Here is a 20299-nt window from a genome sequence, read left to right as displayed (position 1 = left end):
CAGGAGCAGAGGCAGCAGCACCAGCCCTATTGAAAACATGGGGAGTACATCGCGCTCTCCTGACACAGTTGGGTGGGGGGGCATAACGCGCGCATATAAACAGGCCCTGCATGCGCAAAAAGTACAGTATTATGCCCAGACACGTGCACAAATCAACCTCATTCACTGTGCAAATACGTTGCGCTGAGGCAAGCATATTTGTGCATATGCTTGTCTGAAGCTGCCCTTATATGCTAATATTTTTTGCTCATTGACATGTTCGTACGCAATTTCGATTCGTGAAAAAACTGACCGATTTCACTGCGTGTACATTTGCATTGATTTTTAGGTCTGTGTAGCATCCGGTTTTCAAGTATGCAAAAAAAAAAAAAGAAGGTCGAATTGATGTCACTTTTTTTTTATTGATGTCACTGCGTTTTTTAATCTCCCATAGACTTTCATGGATGGTTTTGGCCTATGAATACGGACCAAAATGTGTTATGCACAACAATGGACAAATATATGGACAGCAAATATATGTCCATCAAAAATATGGGCAGCACCCAGACAAAATACGCCCCCGTGTGTATGGGCCCCTATGTCAATAAGAGGGTAAAAATACAGGGCCGAATGCGCTACTATGCTTTGGAGTGTAGTAGCGCATGAACAGGTTTCTTTTTTTTTTTCTTCTTCTAAAACATGCCCATGTGGAGAAGCCCAAATCACAGCAGTACTTCATTGCTTCACCGCAGGTACAGAAAAGTTTTATATCACTTCCAAAACTTTTCCGGACCCGGTGCCTTCTAACATCTGTAAAATTAAGGAAGGACTCGACAGGATTCTCTGAATGAGGTGGCTGTAAATAAAGAAGTTTGTCATTTATGGTGTTTGTCTAGAGAGTGAATATCGCATCTGCGCCTCCGCTGGGCCCCAAACAGAGATGACAATAATTACATTTCTTTTTTTTAAAATCCATTCTGTCTGTTTATGAGACCCGAGTCGCTCATAGAAATTGTATGATTTTTATGTGCTGTCACGTTGTGGGCAAGCTTGGGGAGATTTAACAGGGAAATGCTACACACGGGATATATACACAATGTATTTGGAAAATCTTCAGAACCTTTCTTTACATTTTGTGATATTGTAGCTATGTGCAAATTAAAAAAAAAAAAAATGTTTTCCCCCATCATTCTGCACTCAGTACCTCATAATGACAAGGTGACAATGGAATGGTAGAAATCTTTGTAAGTTTTTTTTAGATGAAGAAATAACATTCCGCACTGACATAAGTATTCACACCCTGTACTAAGTACCTAGTTGAAGCACCTTTGGCAGTGATTTCAGCCTCCAGGCTTCTTGGGTATGATGCTACAAGTTTGCACATCTGGATTTGGAGAATTTCTGCCATTCTTCTCTGCAGATCCTCTCCCGTTCTGTTGGGGTGGATGGGAGCCGGTGTGGACAGACATTCTCAGGTCTCTCCAGCGATGCTTGATTGGGTTCAAGTTGGGACCCTCGTCAGGCCACTCAAGGATAATCACAGAGTTGTCCCTAAGCCCCTCCTGTTTTGTCTTGGCCGTGTGCTTAAGTCATTGGCTTGTTGGAAGATGAACCTTCTGCCTAGTCTGAGGTTCCTTGTGCTCCGGATCAGGTATCTATCAACCCTGACCAGTTTGCCTATTCCAGCTGCTGAACCCCCCCCCCCCCCCCTCCCTTTCCCGAGAGCATGATGCTGCCACCACCAGGCTTCCCTGTGGGTATGGTATTGGGCAAGTAAGGAGCATCACCTGGTTTCCTCCAGACATAATGCTCGTTTCTCAGACCAGAGAATCTTGTTTCTTACAGTCTGAGATTCCTTTAAGTCATTTTTGGCAAACTCCAGGTTGGCTTTCATGTGTCTTCTACTGAGAAGTCTTCTTTCTGGCCCCTCTGCCATAAAGTCCAGACTGGCAGAGGCTGCAGTGATATAATTGACCTTCTGGAAGTTTCTCCCATCTCTCCAAGACAGGGTGTGCAAACCCTGTGTCATCATACGCAAGAAGACTGCAGGCTGCAATTACTGTGAAAGGTGCTACAGCTAAGTACTGAGTACAGGGTGTGAATACTTATGTCAATGCAAAATAATAGTAAATGCGACCTCAGTGTGATAAATCTGGTTCATATAATGACTGCCCAGTCTAAGTTTGCACTGTGTAATTATTAGACAAGATTACTTAATAAGCCCCAGTGTGTAAATATAGCAGCTAATGACTGCTCGGTGCGCTAGTTGAACCTGCTGAGCTCTTCACACCATCCCAATAAGGCTGGTTTCACTTCTGCATTCAGCCGGTCAAAGATCTGGCTCAAAATACTGGAAGAAAAGGTGATATTTTCTTCCGTCCAAAAGCCGGGCAGCTGGGCGGAAAGCAGATAGACCCCATTATAGTCAATGGGGTCCATCTGGTGCTGCTCAGTTCCGCCCAGAGATGAAGCCGTTCCACCCTGGGAATTCTCCTTTCTTGTTCCACAAATGGATCATGTTGTATGAATGGGCATAGAGGCTCTAGTACCCTGTTGGGTTGCCTCTAGCTTGGATACAAGATGTGATATGGGTGGGCATAGAGGCTCTAGTACCCTTCTTGTATCCAAGCTAGAGGTGGTACAGATGTGATACAGGTGGTCATGGAGGCTCTAGTACTCTATTGGGCAACCTCTAGCTTGGATACAAGATGTGATATGGGTAGGCATGGAGGCTCTAGTACCCTTCTTGTATCCAAGCTAGAGGTGGTACAGATGTGATACGGCTGGGCATGGAGGCTCTAGTACCCTATTGGGCCACTTCTAGCTTGGATACAAGATGAAATACGGATGGGTATGGAGGCTCTAGTACTCTATTGGGCCACCTCTAGCTTGGATACAAGATGTGATACAGATGGGCATGGAGGCTTTAGTACTCTGTTGGGCCGCCTCTAACTTGGATGTAAAATGTGATACAAGTGGGCATGGGGGCTCTAGTACCCTGTTGTACCACCTCTAGCTTGGATATTAGATGCAATACGGGTGGGTATGGAGGCTCTAGTACCATGTAATGCCCCCCTCTCAAACTCTGCTAACTGGGTGAAATCTCTTTTGTGGTGTATTCAGCATTCAGCAGAATAAATCAGTGTTCCCCTGGTTCAATACAAAGACCCCTCTTAGAGGTGGCCGATTGTTCCTGGTAGATGCAGAGTTTGGGTCTCGAGTGCAGGGATCGGAATGAGCGTCTCTCTTTCTCTCTTCTTCAGTCATCAAGCTTCGGGCCTCTGGCCTTCCTGACGGGGCCGCAACCCCGGTTATTTGCAGCCTTTTATTGACATTTTCTAGTTTTACGGTACTATAAGTAATATTTAACACCGCCATTTGCTTATGCTTTCAATTTTCATTGAATTCCTCTCTGAAACCCTACGAGGGACATTACTGTACCATTTTCTCCTTGCATCTTGTAAATCAATAGTCCACATTGCACCAATTAACACACACATTTTTACAATAATTATATTCCTTTACTTATTTATTACTGTTTTAATGATTCACAATTATATCCACATCTTGAATTTCATGTGTTAATCTATCTAATTATTTATTTATACTTTCATCAACCCTACAAGAGAGCTATCAATACTAATATCTATTTAATTATACATGTGTCCTGATTGGGATCTATGCTGGAATGCAATTTAATCAATCTACACTGGTCTACTGAGCTCCCAGTTAAACATTGCAATGTCTTATCGTTTCTCATAGTCTCGGTGCTTTCACGCCTGCGCTGGGGAATCCACTTTCCTGCTCTGTTCGGAGAGCAGGAGGGAGGAATCCCTGCGGCCTATGAGTTCCGTTTCTGGATGGAACCGAACAGTCCCGGGTGGACCCCATTGACCACTTTTTTCCCAGCTGCCCGGATTTTGGTCTTCATGCAGAGCTTTTTCTTCTGGCATTTCCAGCTATATCTGTTTTGGAACCTCCGGCTGGAGGTTCTGACCCAGATGTGTAACCACCCTTAATTCCTTAAGGACATGGCCTATTTTGGCGTTGAGGACGCAATGATATTTGGGGGATTTTCATCTCCACTTTTCAAAAGCCACAACTTTCTTATTTTTCTGTCGACATGGCCATATGAGAGAATTTTTTGGAAATTATTTATATTTTCCTGTATCTGGCATCCTGTTGCCAGTGAGAGCAAGCAGTAAGTATTTGAGGGTTTAAAAAAAAAAAGCATGAGCGGTTGCGAACAGGCGGAGATGTGTGAGCGACTGCGAACCGGCAGAGGCATGTGAGCGGTTGCGAACGGACGAAGGCGTGTTTGGAGTGTGATCTAGTCAATCTTCACTACTCCCATAGGTAAATTGTAGATCTCCATCAGGATGAGCTCCATGCTTGACAATGCCATCCAGTGTGCTACTTGTGCAATGTATTTGGTCCTTGATCAGCCAATCGAGGTTGCATACTGCTGCTCAAGAAGCACATTTGGAGGCCCAAATCCTGGATCTAAATGAGCAACTGGCAAGACTGAGAGCCATTGACAACATGAAAAGGAGTTTGCTGCTCAATGAGCAGGCACTCGTTGGGGTAGAGGCGAGGGCGGATGGTAGTTCGCAAGAGCAGGGTAAGCAGGCAGCTAGCTGGGTAACAGTTGGAAGGAGTAGAGGGGGTAGAGTGAAGAGTTTCAGGGAGGCTAGTCCTGAACTGCCACACCTCAACAAGTTTGAAAAATTGGCAGATGAGGGGGATACCATTACAGAGCCAACACCACTGCAGCACGACTTGCCCTCTGAACGCCAGGAAGATGACTGCTTCAATGAGAAGGGGACAGGGAGCCCGGGGCAGGCTAGACATGTCCTAGTGGTGGTGGTTTCAATTATAAGGGGGATATATAGGGCAATCTGCGGGATCATTGAGCAGTGTGTTGTCTTCCTGGCAGTTGAGTTCGACACATCGCGGATTGGATTGACAGATTACTGGGAGGGGCTTATGAGGATCCAGCACATTAGCACCAATTAACAAATTAGAGGTCAATGGAGGGCCCTCAAAAACGATTTCAGGGACCTAGAATCCAAGCTTAGGGTGAGAACCTCCAAGGTAGTTTTAGTTTTCTCAGAAATACTACCTGCACCACAAGCCACACTAGAAAGGCAGCAGGATGCTAGAGAGGAAAACAAGTGGCTCCGGAGTTGATGTAAGCAGGAGGGGCTGCATCTTAATGGGGTGCAGCCTTGCTGGGAGAAAAAATGGCTAGAAAGCTGGAGGAGTGTTTAAAGTAGGGACTGGGGGAAGGGCAAAAAGAGAAACAGGGGCGTAGACAGTGTAGATTGTGACCTGGGACCAAGTAATGGGAATGGGGGTCGAGCAGGGGGTGGGGTTAGTACAGTTAGCACTGACAGAACAGCTAATAGGACCATAAGTAGCACAATGAATATAAAGAACAACAGCAACTGTATAAATTGTATGGCAACAAATGCAAGAAGTCTAATCGGTAGAGTGGGTGAGCTTGAAGTGAGAATGACTGATGAAAATTAGGATATAGTGGGAATAACGGAAACATGGCTTGATGATAAGTGCGATTGGGCAGTGAATTTACAGGGTTACAATTTCTTCAGAAAAGACCATGGGAAACAGAAAGAGGGAGAGGTATATCTGTAGGTTAAATCCTACTTAATGTCAAGGCTACGGGAAGATATAGGTGCAGAAGATGAACACGTGGAATCTCTGTGGGTAGAAATACAGGGAGAAAGAAAAAAACTAAATACTGGTAGGAGTTTTCTATAGGCCACCAAAAGCAACAGAAGAAATTGAAATGTTACTATTAAGGCAGATAGAAGAGGTGTCAAACCACAAAAAAGTAATTATTAAGGGGGATTTTAATTATCCGGATATAATATGGAAAAGCGAAAACTGCAAATCTAGCAAGGGTGATAAGTTCTTGAGAACAATTAAAGATGACTACCTTTCCCAACTTGTGCAGGAGCAAACTAGAGGTAGGGCCACTCTGGACTTATTATTAACTAACAAACCAGACTGAATAATGGGGGTGCAGGTGCAGGAACACTTGGGAAATAGTGACCACAATATAATTAATTTCCAGCTGTCATTCAATAAGAAGCCTTACAGGGAGCGACAAAAAAACTAAACTTTAGTAAAGCAAAATCGGTAACATTAATTGGGACAACGTTCTTCAAAATATCAATGCAGAGGACAAATGGGAAAAAGTTTAAAAACATCCTAATCACCTCATGTGAGCAGTTCATACCCTTTAAAAAAAAAAGAACCACAAGTAGAAGGAAACGAATGTGGCTCGACAAGACGGTAAGGGGGGAAATAAACAAAAAAAAAGAAAGCGTTTGAACTACTAAAACAAGAAGGCAGCGAAGAAGCGCTAAAATTATACAGGAAAAAAAAAGAAATCTTGTAAACAAAAGATCAAAATTGCTATGGAGGAGACAGAAAGACTGATCGCCAACGAAAGCATAAATAACCCTAAACTTTTCTTCAATTATATAAACAGTAAAAGGATTTGCACCAAAAGCAGTGGCACGCTAACAAATAAGGCAGGAGAAACCATATAAGGCGATAGGGGGAAGGCAAATCTATTAAATAGTTTTTTTTCTAGTGTATTCACAAATGAAAATGTAATGGCACACAAGATGCAGGGGAATAAAACAAAACCCCCGCTAAGTATTGCATGCCGAACACAGGAGGAAGTGCAGAGTCGGTTAAAGAGGATTAAAATTGATAAATCGCCGAGTCCAAATGGAATACACCCAAGGGTTCTAAGGGAAAAAAATGACGTGATAACTAGACCGCTATTTCTTACATTTATGGACAGTATTGAGACTGGGGTTGTACCATTGGATTGGTGCATTGCCAATGTGGCTCCAATATACAAAAAAGGGTCTAAAAGAGAGCCTGGTAACTACAGGCTGGTAAGTCTCACTTCAATGCTTGGAAAAATATTCAAGGGGTTTCTGAGAGATGCCATGCTAGAATACCTCAAGGAAAACAACGGCATAACATCTCATTAGCATGAGGGGTCGATCCTGTCAGACCAATCTGATCAGCTTCTACGATGAAGTAAGCTCTAGGCTGGACCTGGGAGAGTCTATTGATCTTGTATATCTGGATTTCTCTAAAGCATTTGACACCGCGCTGCATAATAGGCTGATATATAAAATGAGACAGCTTGGATTGGGTGAAAACGTGTGTATCTGGGTAAAGAACTGGCTCGGAGATAGAAAGCAGAGGGTGGTAATAAATGGCTCATACACTGATTGGGCCACCGTCACTAGTGGGGTGCCACAGGGTTCAGTATTGGGCCCCATTCTCTTCAACATATTTATCAACGACCTGATAGAGGGGCTGCACAGTAAAATATCAATATTTGCAAATGATACAAAATTATACAAGATAATTAATACAACGGAGGACAATGTATGGCTACAAATGGACGTAGATAAGCTGGGGGCTTGGGCAGAAAAATGGCAAATGAAGTTCAATGTTGACAAATGTAAGGTTATGCACATGGGCAGAAGCAACTGATGTCACCAATATACACTAAATGGGGTACTGCTGGGGAAAAGTGAGATGGAAAAAGACCTGGGGTGCTAGTAGATAGTAGACTAAACTGGAGTAACCAATGCCAATCAGCTGCTGCAAAGGCAAATAAAGTCTTGGGTGCATTAAAAGAGGTATAGGAGCGAGGGATGAGAACATTATCCTCCCACTATATAAGACACTTGTCAGGCCCCACATGGAATACTGCGTACAGTTCTGGACACCGGTGCTCAGGAAAGATGTTACAGTACTGGAGGGGGTTCAAAGAAGGGCAACTAAATTAATAAACGGAATGGGAGGACTGGAATACCCAGAGAGGCTATCAACATGGGGATTATTCACCCTGGAAAAAAGACGGCTAAGGGGCGACCAAATAACTATGTAAATGGAAAAAAAGAAGGGGCCTCGTCATTAAGGGAGTTTGTCTTTTTCCTGTTCTTTGGGGGGGGGGGGGTGGCACTGTATATACTTCTGATCCACACTTATCTGTATATTGTTGTGGTAACTGCAATAGGTCATATGTCAAAAAAACATTTTGGTTTATTACACCCTGGTGGCCAATCTAATGAACTACACCAACAGACCAATGAGAAACTGGGAATTCCCTGTCTTTCTATAGGACGAGTCAAGGTGCTGGGGACAAAATGGGAATGTTTTTTGTCTCTCCTGTAAAGTTTGATAGATTTGACATACAACCAACTGCAATTACCATAATGATATGAAGAAGGGACTGGTCCATTCTCAAAACTGGTTGGTACACCCTTAAAGGGAATATGTTGTCAGAAAGTGCCCTACTGTATAAATCAAAAGGCACATTTATATGCACCTCCAATGTGACACAGAGTCCATTACAGTAGCACCTCCAGCGACCCCATTTCTTACTAAAAAAGTATATGGTCAACAGGTGGCAGCAACTTCCCGTGTCCGCGGGGCGAGACGGCAGCATTTATAGCTACTAAGCAGAGCTGGACTTGTTCTCACTAATCAATCTCTTCTAGTCTTTTGAACTGTTTCTCTATGACAAGGCCTTTCCCTCTCTGTTTTGAGCCTACCTGTTAGTCAAATAGTAGTTTGCAAAGAAAAAGCAAATTTCTGTAAAGCTAGTTTTGAAATGGCTGAGCACGGGATCGGGCCGAGAAAGTTGGTTCGATATCACGTTCATGCACATAGTGACAGACTGCTTCCACAGGAATAGATAAGTGGTGCCTGCAATGCTGCTCATCTCTATCATCTTCAGGTCAAAACTCTGCCCCAAGACCGAAGAGGAAGGAGGATATATTACTTGCAGTCCTACTGCATGGTCCCAAACACACCAATTCTGGGACCACTTTTGGCCATCCAAGATGGCCGACAAAATCTTCAGACTACTTCATTTCCACAGTGTATTGGTAGTGTTAGACTAGCAATGCACCATACCTAGCTTGGGTGGGCATAAATTATACATAAATCTGTCAGTATGGGCAGTCCCTTTTATAAAAGTGCCGAGGCCAGTGCAAAAAACTGAAAACTTGAAATTTTTGTGCAAATTCCTGCTTGTGCGCAAATTTACAATTTTTTAATGACAAGAACTGTCATAAAAGACTTGATATATGTCCCCCAGTGTGCAGTATGTAGTTAGAAAATTGTGGTGGCCAGATTGGATGTCCAAAAATGGGATCCAGAACTGGTGGATCGGAGGGACGGCAGAGAAGAACAACTAGAGGAAATATACCCTCCTCCTCCTGGAACAGAAGTTTGTCCCAGAGCCTGAGGTTCGCTTTAAGGGCTCCTCTACACGAGTGTATGCGCAAATGCGTATGCTTCAGTGCAAATATTTGCACTATGCACCCACTCCCAAATTTAAATGACAACTTAACACAGTGCACCCTTGGTACTTCTAATATATAGGGGACCCAGACATGGCTACACAGCGCACCCTTAGTACTGGTCCTAATATATAGGGGCCCAGACATGGCTACACAGCGCACCCTTAGTACTGGTCCTAATATATAGGGGCCCAGACATGGCTACACAGTGCACCCTTAGTACGTGTCCTAATATATAGGGGACCCAGACATGGCTACACAGTGCACCCTTAGTACTTGTCCTAATATATAGGAGGCCCAGACATGGCTACATGGTGCCCCCTTAGTACTTGTCCTAATATATAGGGGCCCAGACATGATTACACAGGGCACCCTTAGTACTTGTCTTAATATATAAGGGACCTAGACATGACTACACAGTGCACCCTTAGTACTTGTCCTAATATATAGGGGACCCAGACATGGCTACACAGTGCATCCTTAGTACTTGTCCTAATATATAGGGGACCCAGACATGGCTGCACAGTGCACCCTTAGTACTTGTCCTCAGATATAGGGGATTAGACATGGCTACACAGTGCACCCTTAGTGCTTGTCCTAATATATAGGGGACCCAGACATGGCTACACAGTGCACCCTTAGTACTTGTCCTAATATATAGGGGACCCAGACATGGCTACACAGTGCACCCTTAGTACTTGTCCTAATATATAGGAGGCGCAGACATGGCTACACAGGGCACCGTTAGTACTTGTCCTAATATATAGGGGACCCAGACATGGCTACACATGGCACCGCTTGTACTTGTCCTAATATATAGGGGACCCAGACATGACTACACAGTGCACCCTTAGTATTTGTCCTAATGTATAGGGGACCCAGATATGACTACACAGGACACCCTTAGTACTTGTCCTAATATATAGGAGACCCAGACATGACTACACAGTGCACCCTTAGTACTTGTCTTAATATATAGGGGACCCAGACATGACTACACAGTGCATCCTTAGTACTTGTCCTAATATATAGGGGACCCAGACATGGCTGCACAGTGCACCCTTAGTACTTGTCTTAATATATAGGGGACCCAGACATGACTACACAGTGCATCCTTAGTACTTGTCCTAATATATAGGAGACCCAGACATGACTACACAGTGCACCCTTAGTACTTGTCTTAATATATAGGGGACCCAGACATGACTACACAGTGCACCCTTAGTATTTGTCCTAATATATAGGGGACCCAGACATGGCTACACAGTGCACCCTTAGTACTTGTCCTAATATATAGGAGGCCCAGACATGGCTACACAGTGCACCCTTAGTACTTGTCCTAATATATAGGGGACCCAGACATGGCTACACAGTGCACCCTTAGTATTTGTCCTAATATATAGGGGACCCAGATATGACTACACAGGACACCCTTAGCACTTGTCCTAATATTAACTAGTCCAGACATGACTATACTGTGCACCCTTAGTATACACAGTGCACCCTTAGTACGTGTACAAATGTATAAGGGACCCAGACAGGACTACACATTGCACCCTTAGTACTTGTCCTAATATATAGGGGACCCAGACATGGTTACACAGTGCACCCTTATTACTTGTCCTAATATATAGGGGACCCAGACATGGCTACACAGCGCACCCTTAGTACTTGTCCTAATATATAGGGGGCCCAGACATGACTACACAGTGCACCCTTACTACTTGTCCTAATATATAGGGGACCCAGACATGGCTACACAGTGCACCCTTAGTACTTGTCCTAATATATAGGGGACCCAGACATGACTACACGGGGCACCCGTAGTACTTGTCCTAATATATAGGGGACCCAGACATGACTACACAGTGCACCCTTAGTACGTGTACTAATGTATAAGGGACCCAGACATGACTACACAGTGCACCCTTAGTACTTGTCCTAATATATAGGGGACCCAGACATGACTACACAGTGCACCCTTAGTACTTGTCCTAATATATAGGGGACCCAGACATGACTACACAAGGCACTCTTAGTACGTGTCCTAATATATAGGGGACCCAGATATGGCTACACAGTGCACCCTTAGTGCCTGTCTGTTCCTGTTGCCCCGCTATGTGCCACTCCTTTGCACCCTGACATGGAAACTACATGTGAGCAGCCAGCATAGATATTTCTATGTCCAGATGACTGGAGCCGTATAGAATGGCATTGTGTGCTGCACGATTTGCACGCCTGAGCTAAACGGAAAGAAAACACTTCAGTTTTTGTGCCCATAGACATGTACTTACAATTGTACATTTCCCACCATCCTTCCATTTTTAATAGTCTTGCAGAAGTGCGGACTTCTACGCTTTTGTTTCCAGGTCAAATAACAGAACCAAGACAGATCGCTACTTATCTGTTTGCTTCCGTTTTTCATTTTCTTTCTGTTTAGCTGCTCCCACAACAGAACAGCTAGACGGAAACAAAAACCGCCATTGTGGAAGGGTCCTCAGCCATCAGAATGTGACATATAAGCATATCCCTTACAGACAGCGAGAAATATATGTGTATTATAGAACAAGGAGAATGAAATAAATAAAAAGGATTAGAATGAAGGGGAAATGTCCTAAATGTCTCAACTTTCAAGAAACCACATGACAAACATTCAGCTCCCCTTTAAATCCCATGACTTCTTGGTCACAGTAACTTTTTCCTATTTGCAGAATTGCAGAACTTTCCCAAAAAAGACACTTGTTGTTTCTTCCTCCAGAGCTCCACTTCTGCAACACTTCACTTTGTGTCCACAGTTTCTTCAGGGCTTGTACATGTGTATCCAGCTGTTACTGTGTGTGAAGTCACAGAGTCAATGAATACTTCCCTTCAAGTTACAGACTGGCTATAGGACCCTGCAGAATTCCTGCTCTCTCTGGTGTCTGAGTCCTCAGAGGGTGTGTAGAGTCAGTAAATCAAACTTTTGCTTTTCCTTCCATGTGGGGCACAAGAAGTTTTGGATGACTTTACTACTTGTCTTGTAGTTGCAGCAACCTGCCCCTGAATTCTGCACAAGAAGACTTACTTGCATTCCTGTCCTCACATAGTTAAAGCTGAAGAAAAAACTTCCCAAGTGGGTGTAGCAAAAGTTCTGCTGGCACTAGAAACACAGCTTATGGGCAAGAAAGGGTGCCAGTCATGAATTAAACTTGCCCTATAAGATACCCTAGGGATGAGATCCGAAGAAGAAACCTGCGATGCCCCTGCTGACAAGGACTATGTCTGATGTAGAGAAGAAGTTTTGGTAGCAGCAAGTTTCACCAACCTGCACTTTGATATGTTTGTCTTGCTAATCTTCTTCCTGCACCCACTGCTGTCTCCTGCCCTAGGACAGACTGAGCAAGAAGCAGGTAAGTGTCCTTATCAGTTGGTGGCTTCCTTATCCATGCGACACTGTGCAGTTCTTCACCTAGGTGGGAATGTAACCTGTCTGGTGGCATTACAGAAGTAATCCGATACCTGGTAGTAATGGAAGGAGTTCATGGTACAAGAGTAATAAATACACAAGAGTAGCAGTTGTGCTCCAGTTGTGTGAGAACTGGGTGTCAACATTCCTGGCAGCTTGGGACTTGGCAAGGATGTTGAGAGTTTTAGTTCTACAGGAGCTGGTAGCAATATGATGTTACTGCGAGGGGTGCGACAAATATGCCACACATGTGCCATTTGTGATGTCAAATATGCCATCTGTGTGCCAGCATGTCCAGAATTTATATAAGGATGTGAGACTTCTTGAAGTTGGCACAACAATATTCCCAGTTGCACTTTGGGTCGGACATGCAGTATAGTTAAACGTTTCCTGGGATACCTCGTTATCATTGTATTCACTGTATATAGAGTACTGCTATCTGGCAACATGTGGGACGGGTAGTTTGGAGTAGGTGGCCACCAAAAAGGCTGCTGATAGGGAAGAGACAGAAAGGAAGACAAGGGGGCACTATCTGGTGTAGTATATAATCCAGGGGCGAATCAACAGGTAGCCAATGGTCTCACCTGGTCTGGTTGTGCTAATGATGAGCACAATCACATTGGGGTTGGTAAGGGACCTTGTACACGGGACGGAATTGTCCGCAGGTGCAGATTTGGCAATTAGTCCGGATTTAGTTGCGCTTTAAACTGCGTAATGCAGAATTTCTAACGTTTTTTTTTTTATGCAGACTAAAATTACATCTCCTGTCTGTTAGAAATGCGCAACAACAATTCTGTAGGACGTCCTTAATTCCGCAACGGAAAGCTTTTCCATTGCGGAATTGAATATTATGGTTTTGAAGTAAAGACGTGCAGATTTTAACAGATGCGGAATTCAAGCCCCATACGGATATTGTGATGCAGAAATGTCCGCATGTCCTAATTCTCTCCCGTGCGAACGGTCCCTTATAGAAACCTAGGGGTAGAGCTACAAGCCTTCTTCTGGTCCTACTAGGATGGGACGTTCCCTCTGAACTCACACCGGATAATAGCATGAACCATACAAAACACAACCAGTGAGTAGACGCTGCTCAGAGGATGTTGGCACATGTACTGTCAAGCTAACTTCACAAATAACAATCTTTATTCTCCAACATAGGAAATATAGGCAATGCGTTTCGACTCCCGATTGGAGTCTTCTTCAGATTTAAAATGCTTTAAAAATGCAGTTTTTGATTTTAATTTGACAATAATGGCTGAATTACGGCTGTTTCACACGAGTGTAGGCGTTTTTACACATTAGCCCCCGCTTGGCAATAATCGCTGAGTTTTTTTTATTTTAATGAATTATATATGGATGATGAATATTATGCATTTTTATGTTTTTTTATCCATTCTGTTACAGAGTTTATTTTGATGTCATTCTGCAAATACTGATGGTTGTATAAGGCCATTGTTGGCAAGGATGGCCACAACATTTTAGGTATTAATGATGTCATCTAGCTCCGCCTTCTGGAGTTCAGGTTGATTTTTTAAATATGGGATTTGTTTTATGCCTGAAGAAGACTCTATTCCATAGCCAAAATGCATTCCTATATTACCTACCTCGTATATTGGAGAATAAAATGTGTTCTTTGTGAAGTAAGCTTGACATTACATCCAGCATCCTCTGAGGAGCGCCCACTGCCTGTGCTTTCTATGGTTCATGGTAATATCCCGCTGATGGCGGTCCAATTTATGAATTTAAAACACAATGCTCTTGCTTTAAAGTTCTTTATACAATCAATTGCATGTTGTATCTGATTTGCTGATACTGCGGTAAGTACTCGGCTGCAATGATTGCTTCCCTTTAGTGCAGTGGTGATAGAAGAGCGCCCCCTGTAATGTAGCAACATTTCAAAGCCACAGATTGAAGACAGTTAGAGAACGTGGTCCGTTCTACATATACATGGTAAGATGTGTGATGAGAATTTCACATGTATGGAGTGGATGTAAGTGGAGGCAAAAAGAGATTATGCATTATAAAGGGAAATTCTAGGAATTAAAGCAGTATTCCCACAATTGACTTTTATCAACCATATATAGTTGATAAGTTTGTTCAGTTGGGGCGTTCTGAACTTTTTCCCCAGGATTAATAGATCGGTTGTCTGTGTAGGGAATATGCAGAGGGCGTGCATACGTTCGATATTCTGTAATGCAGTTACAGGTCAATATTGTAGGTAACTGAGGGTGTTCTGTAGCCTCAATTGGCGCAACTCGTGAGATACATCATTCAACCGCATTTCAATGCTGACACACAATTTTACTATCGCCGAAGTCCAACCAAGCCCCTGATCAGCTGTGTTAGCAGTTCCCGCTATGGCAGAGAATTGGTTGCGATAGTAAAGTAGTCCTGCATTCCACTCGGTGTGATGCCTGCCCCTTAGGAGCCGCATCCATCCAGACATACAGGATGCCAGAAACGCTAGAGGCGCCTTTTGTCGTTCGCTGCCAATGTGACACTACTGATCTGTGGCCTTAGGCTGCAGTTCCTCTTATAGCCTCTGGCCATGTTACACCCTCCTTCGCAATGAGGGGAACTGGCATTACAAGCACTTAAAGGTGACAACACTTAGGGCTCCTGCACACTGGCGAGAGCGATATCGGGATGTGGTTCACGCCAAGATATCGCTCTCGCACTCCTTCTGAAGCCCTGGCTGCCAGGCGTTTCTGCAGGGAAACAGCCTCCCATCCAAGCAGGGCTGAAGGAATTTCCTGCTGTAGCTGGCAGGAGAAAGTGATCTTCCCCCATTGATCTCAATGGGGCTAGTGGCAGCAGCGCCAGCCCAATTTGAAAGCAATGGGAATTGATGGTCACGACCCTCTGCCACTGGGGACTCCCTGCGGCGAGGAGTTTCGGTGGGAGCTTAAATTAGAAGCCATACCCTGAAAATAGTCCATAATTGCAGAAAAAATAATAATAATACATCACCTTAGAAGCGCTGTCATCTCTGGCGCATCTTCTAGCAGGTCCCCGGCACTCTTCTTCTGCTTCTCTTCTGGCTGGGAATTGAAAAATCCCCGCCTTCTGAAAGTGCTACCTCTGATTGGCTGAGCACTATGACCAATCAGAGGCAGCGCTCAGCTGTCATTCAATAAAAAAAATGGCTGACAGTGCTCAAAAAACGCAACGTTGGGACTAACAACCACTGGGGATAGATTTTTCTGCGATGCGAGACTGAGTAAAAACGCATGATAATGAAACCAATGATTTTCAATGATTTCATTCTCATTTGCGATGTTTTCACTGAAGCCTTGCAGGGCTAAGAAAGATCTGCGATATCACCCATTATATTTCAAGCCCTTCCCCGAAAATCATTACTGCAGTGTTGGCCTTCGTTCCATTGCTTTCAATAGGGATGCAGCAGCGCTGGCCCCATTGAAAACAATTGGATAGCATCGCTATAGACCTCTGCCACAGCTGTCACAGCTGTGACAGGGCATTCCTCCATCGCCACGGTCCCCTACAGGGATGAAGGAATACCCTGCCATAGCTGTCACAGCTGTGTCAGGGAAGCACAATGTACTTCCTATGTTTTCAATGCGGCTGGCGCTGCTGCCGCCGGCCCCATTTAATGCAATGGGCGATATTGCAGATTTTTCTTAGCCCTGCTTAGTGAAAACATCGCAAATGAGAATGAAACCAATGAAAATCATTGGTTGCTTTATCATGCGTTTTCACTCACTCTCACATCACATAAAAATCTATTGCCAATGGGTCTTAGCCCTCAGAAAGGCCATGTTTGAGCGCTAGTCTGCGAAGCCCCATTAAAAATCAATAAAAGGCATTGTACTGCGCTAATTGTGGTAAAAAGCGGTTTGTGTGAGGGCACTTTTATGGCTCTGACAGTGTTATAAACCAGTTTTGGGGGTTTTGGTGAACTTCCGATTCCATTTTTTATATCCTCTGATGAAGGCATAGTCATTGAGATGAACATTATCTACAATATCTGGTGTAAACATTTTTGGGTAGCAAAAAGGAATTTATTAGATGAAATGATCTCCCTTGTAAATGTAAAGAGGTTTACTCTCCACAAGGTTACTAGAAGAATTTTATATTGCACTTTATAAGCCATATATCAGTAACACGTCTCCATTCTCCAATCTATTTTGAATGCAGCCAGTATTGATGAGTGTGCGTACTCGTTAAGGCAAAAATCCTCGAGCGAGTATGGGCATTTTCGAGTACATGCCTGCTTGCCCGAAAAGATTTGGGGGCGGCGGGGGAGTACGGGGCAATCTCTCTCTCCCCCCCGCTCATCCATGCAACTCACCTCTCACTCCCGCCGGCGCCCGAATCCTTTCGGACAAGCAGGCATGTACTCAAAAATGCCCATACTCGCTCGAGTAATTTGCGTAAACGAGTACGCTCACTCATCTCTAACAGCCAGTCCTCTGTCCTGCACTAGTTGTCCATCCGCTACAGAATACAATTTAAACTCATCACCATCATCCATAAAACTCTCCAGAGTGCTGCACCTCCTCCATATCTCTGTCTACCACCCTATAAACACTCTACGTTCTGTTAATGATCTTAGACTTAAGCTCCTTTCTAAGCATGCGACAACCATCCCAGCACAGATCAGAGAATAGAGGTGAAGTAGGCCAGGAGAAGCTCCAGCCTGTCCACCTACATTCACATGATGGAATGATCCATTCTTAGATGAACGATTGCCTGTTTACGCAGGCCAGTCATCGTTCTGTTTTTATGCCTGCCTAAACTGAACAATGTATGATAAAAGAACGAATTCTCATTCTGCGTTCAGTCGGTGCATGCATTTAGACTGTGCGACAACCTTAAAGGGGTTGTCCCGCGAAACAAAGTTGGGGTATACACTTCTGTATGGCCATATTAATGCACTTTGTAATGTACATTGTGCATTAATTATGAGCCATACAGAAGTTATTCACTTACCTGCTCCGTTGCTGGCGTCCCCGTCTCCATGGTGCCGTCTAATTTTCAGCGTCTAATCGCCCGATTAGACGCGCTTGTGCAGTCCGGTCTTCTCCCTTCTGAATGGGGCTGCTCGTGCTGGAGAGCCGCTCCTCGTAGCTCCGCCCCGTCACGTGTGCCGATTCCAGCCAATCAGGAGGCTGGAATCAGCAATGGACCGCACAGAAGACCTGCGGTCCACCGAGGGTGAAGATCCCGGCGGCCATCTTCGCAAGGTAAGTAAGAAGTCACCGGAGCGCGGGGATTCGGGTAAGTACTATCCGTTTTTTTTTTTCAACACCTGCATCGGGTTTGTCTCGCGCCGAACGGGGGGGCTATTGGAAAAAAAAAAAACCCGTTTCGGCGCGGGACAACCCCTTTAAGAGTCTCGCTGGATGCAGGAATCTGAATGATTTATCAGCCTGTGTAAAAGGGCTCTAAGATCATCTGTAATCTGAAGCTACTACTCCCATCTCCAAGACTTTTCCCGAGCTGCATCAGTTCTCTGGAATGCGCTACCCCAGACAATCAGATTAATCCCCAATATCCACAGTTTTAAGTGTGTCCTAAGGCTTCTTTCAGATCACTGCTTTTTAACTCCATATTTGGTAAGTTTTTTGTGGACCGTAATACAGAGCTTATGTAAATCTATGTGTCTATGCACATGGCCATATTTTTAAAAATTCAACATGACCTATTTTTTGTCCATTTTTGCTTCCATATTAGTATTACTTTTCTATTTGGCAAATACAAATCAGTATTTGCCCAGTAGAAAATAAAAGCAATACGGAAGCAAAAATATGTCACATAGTGATGAAAGACTGATGACATACGGTGGTAATATCCTCTGTAACACATCTGTATTACATCTGAAGCTGGCTTAAAAACATGTCTGTTTAGGGAAGTCTATAACTAGTCTAATGCTTCTCTATTTACTACTCTTTTATATTCTTTTACGTTCGCTAAGGTGTACTGGGGTTTTTAACATGTTCTCTAAAAAAACACCAGGTTCTACTTACCCCTTTTTTGCTGTTCTCTGCACCATTCCATGTCTGTAAGTTCTGATTTTCAGATGGTCTTGCCCACTGTTCTGTAGCTCTGCTGTTTGCATTCTACTTTCAGGGAAAGGTCGTGTAGAAAGCCTAGCATTCTGACAGTAGTTCACTGTTCTGAGCTTCCTTGCCCTTACTTTCCATGATGCACTATCTCTAGTCAACAGGGAGGAAGAATCTGAATGCCAAGCCCTCTGCTTTCCCAAGACAATCAGGCATTTAGAGGCATTCTGGAGACTAAATGTGTGTGTAATGTGTGCATACACACCCACACACTGTAAAAGCAAGAAAGGCAGAGATTGTAGAGATTGTTATCACAGTGTCTGCAGATCTGTCAGCCTGCAGCATGTAAGTACACCTGTGAAGATTGCCCCTCCCCTGTTGCAATGGAAATATCCATGTGTCCTTGTTACCAAGGAAGCTCTGTACGTAATGACAGAGTGTGGATTGCAGAAAAGCTGGAAGAGAGACCAAAAGTCGCAACAACTTCAAATGTGATTTACAGTGACAAAGCAACAACATTGTTAATGCAAGTATATTACAGAAATGATGAGACTAACACCAGTTGGTAGATGAGCCGCTTTTAGTGCTGCGGAATTTTGTATGTTGGCACTATGTAAAGACTATTATTATGTGTTACGCTACCTCTAACGTGTGCAAAGAAGATAACAGGATCACAGAAAAGGTCCATAAGGCCGGTTTCACATGGGCGACAAAATTGCGCAATTTTCTTGCTATGCAACAGTGCTACAAATCGCATGTATGTGGAGCCTATACTTTCCAATGGGTTCCTTCACATTAGTCATGTTTTGTAGGTTGCTATATTGCGAGAAAACAAAATTGTGGGTTGCTCAGTAGAGATGAGCGAGCATACTTGTCCGAGCTTGATGCTCGTTCGAGTATTAGGGTGCTCGAGATGCTCGTTACTCGAGATGAGCACCACGCGGTACTCGTCTTGATTAAACGAGCACTGACTAGAGATGAGCGAACGCGTTCGTCCGAGCTTGATATTCGTGCGAATATTAGGGTGTTCGGGATGTTCGTTATTCGTAACGAACACCATGCGGTGTTCTGGTTACTTTCACTTCCTTCCCTGAGACGTTAGCGCGCTTTTCTGGCCAATTGAAAGACAGGGAAGGCATTACAACTTCCCCCTGCAACGTTTAAGCCCTATACCACCCCCCTGCTGTGAGTGGCTGGCGAGATCAGGTGTTCGCCTAATATAAAAGTCGGCCCCTCCCGCGGCTCGCCTCAGATGCGGTGTGAGTTAGATGAGGGACAGTGCTGTTTATACCGGAGCTGCTGTAGGGAAAGAATTGGTAGTTAGTGTAGGCTTCAAGACCCCCCAAAGGTCCTTATTAGGGCCACTGATAGCTGTGTGTTGGTTGCTGTTAGCAGTGGAATTTTTTTTTTCTCAAAATCGGCTCTGCAGAGCGTTGCACCTGGCATTAGGGACAGAAGTGCTGCATAGGCAGGGAGAGTGT

At 44.1% G+C, this 20299-nt stretch overlaps 1 protein-coding gene across 1 annotated transcript in view; it reads left to right on the top strand.

Moving 5' to 3' along the window:
- Positions 1–12236: 12236 nt before the first annotated feature.
- Positions 12237–20299, top strand: part of VWA1 (von Willebrand factor A domain containing 1) — a 104148-nt gene continuing 96085 nt past the window's right edge. The window contains exon 1 of the mRNA XM_066606799.1: positions 12237–12736. Coding sequence (XP_066462896.1) covers positions 12664–12736 — 73 coding nt within the window. The 5' untranslated portion in view covers positions 12237–12663. The remainder of the gene's footprint in view (positions 12737–20299) is intronic.

This window comes from Eleutherodactylus coqui, chromosome 6, assembly GCF_035609145.1.
Source record: "Eleutherodactylus coqui strain aEleCoq1 chromosome 6, aEleCoq1.hap1, whole genome shotgun sequence".
Lineage (NCBI taxonomy): Eukaryota > Metazoa > Chordata > Amphibia > Anura > Eleutherodactylidae > Eleutherodactylus > Eleutherodactylus coqui.
The sequence above is the reverse complement of the archived record's forward strand: the minus strand, read 5'-3'. Positions and strand labels throughout refer to the sequence as shown.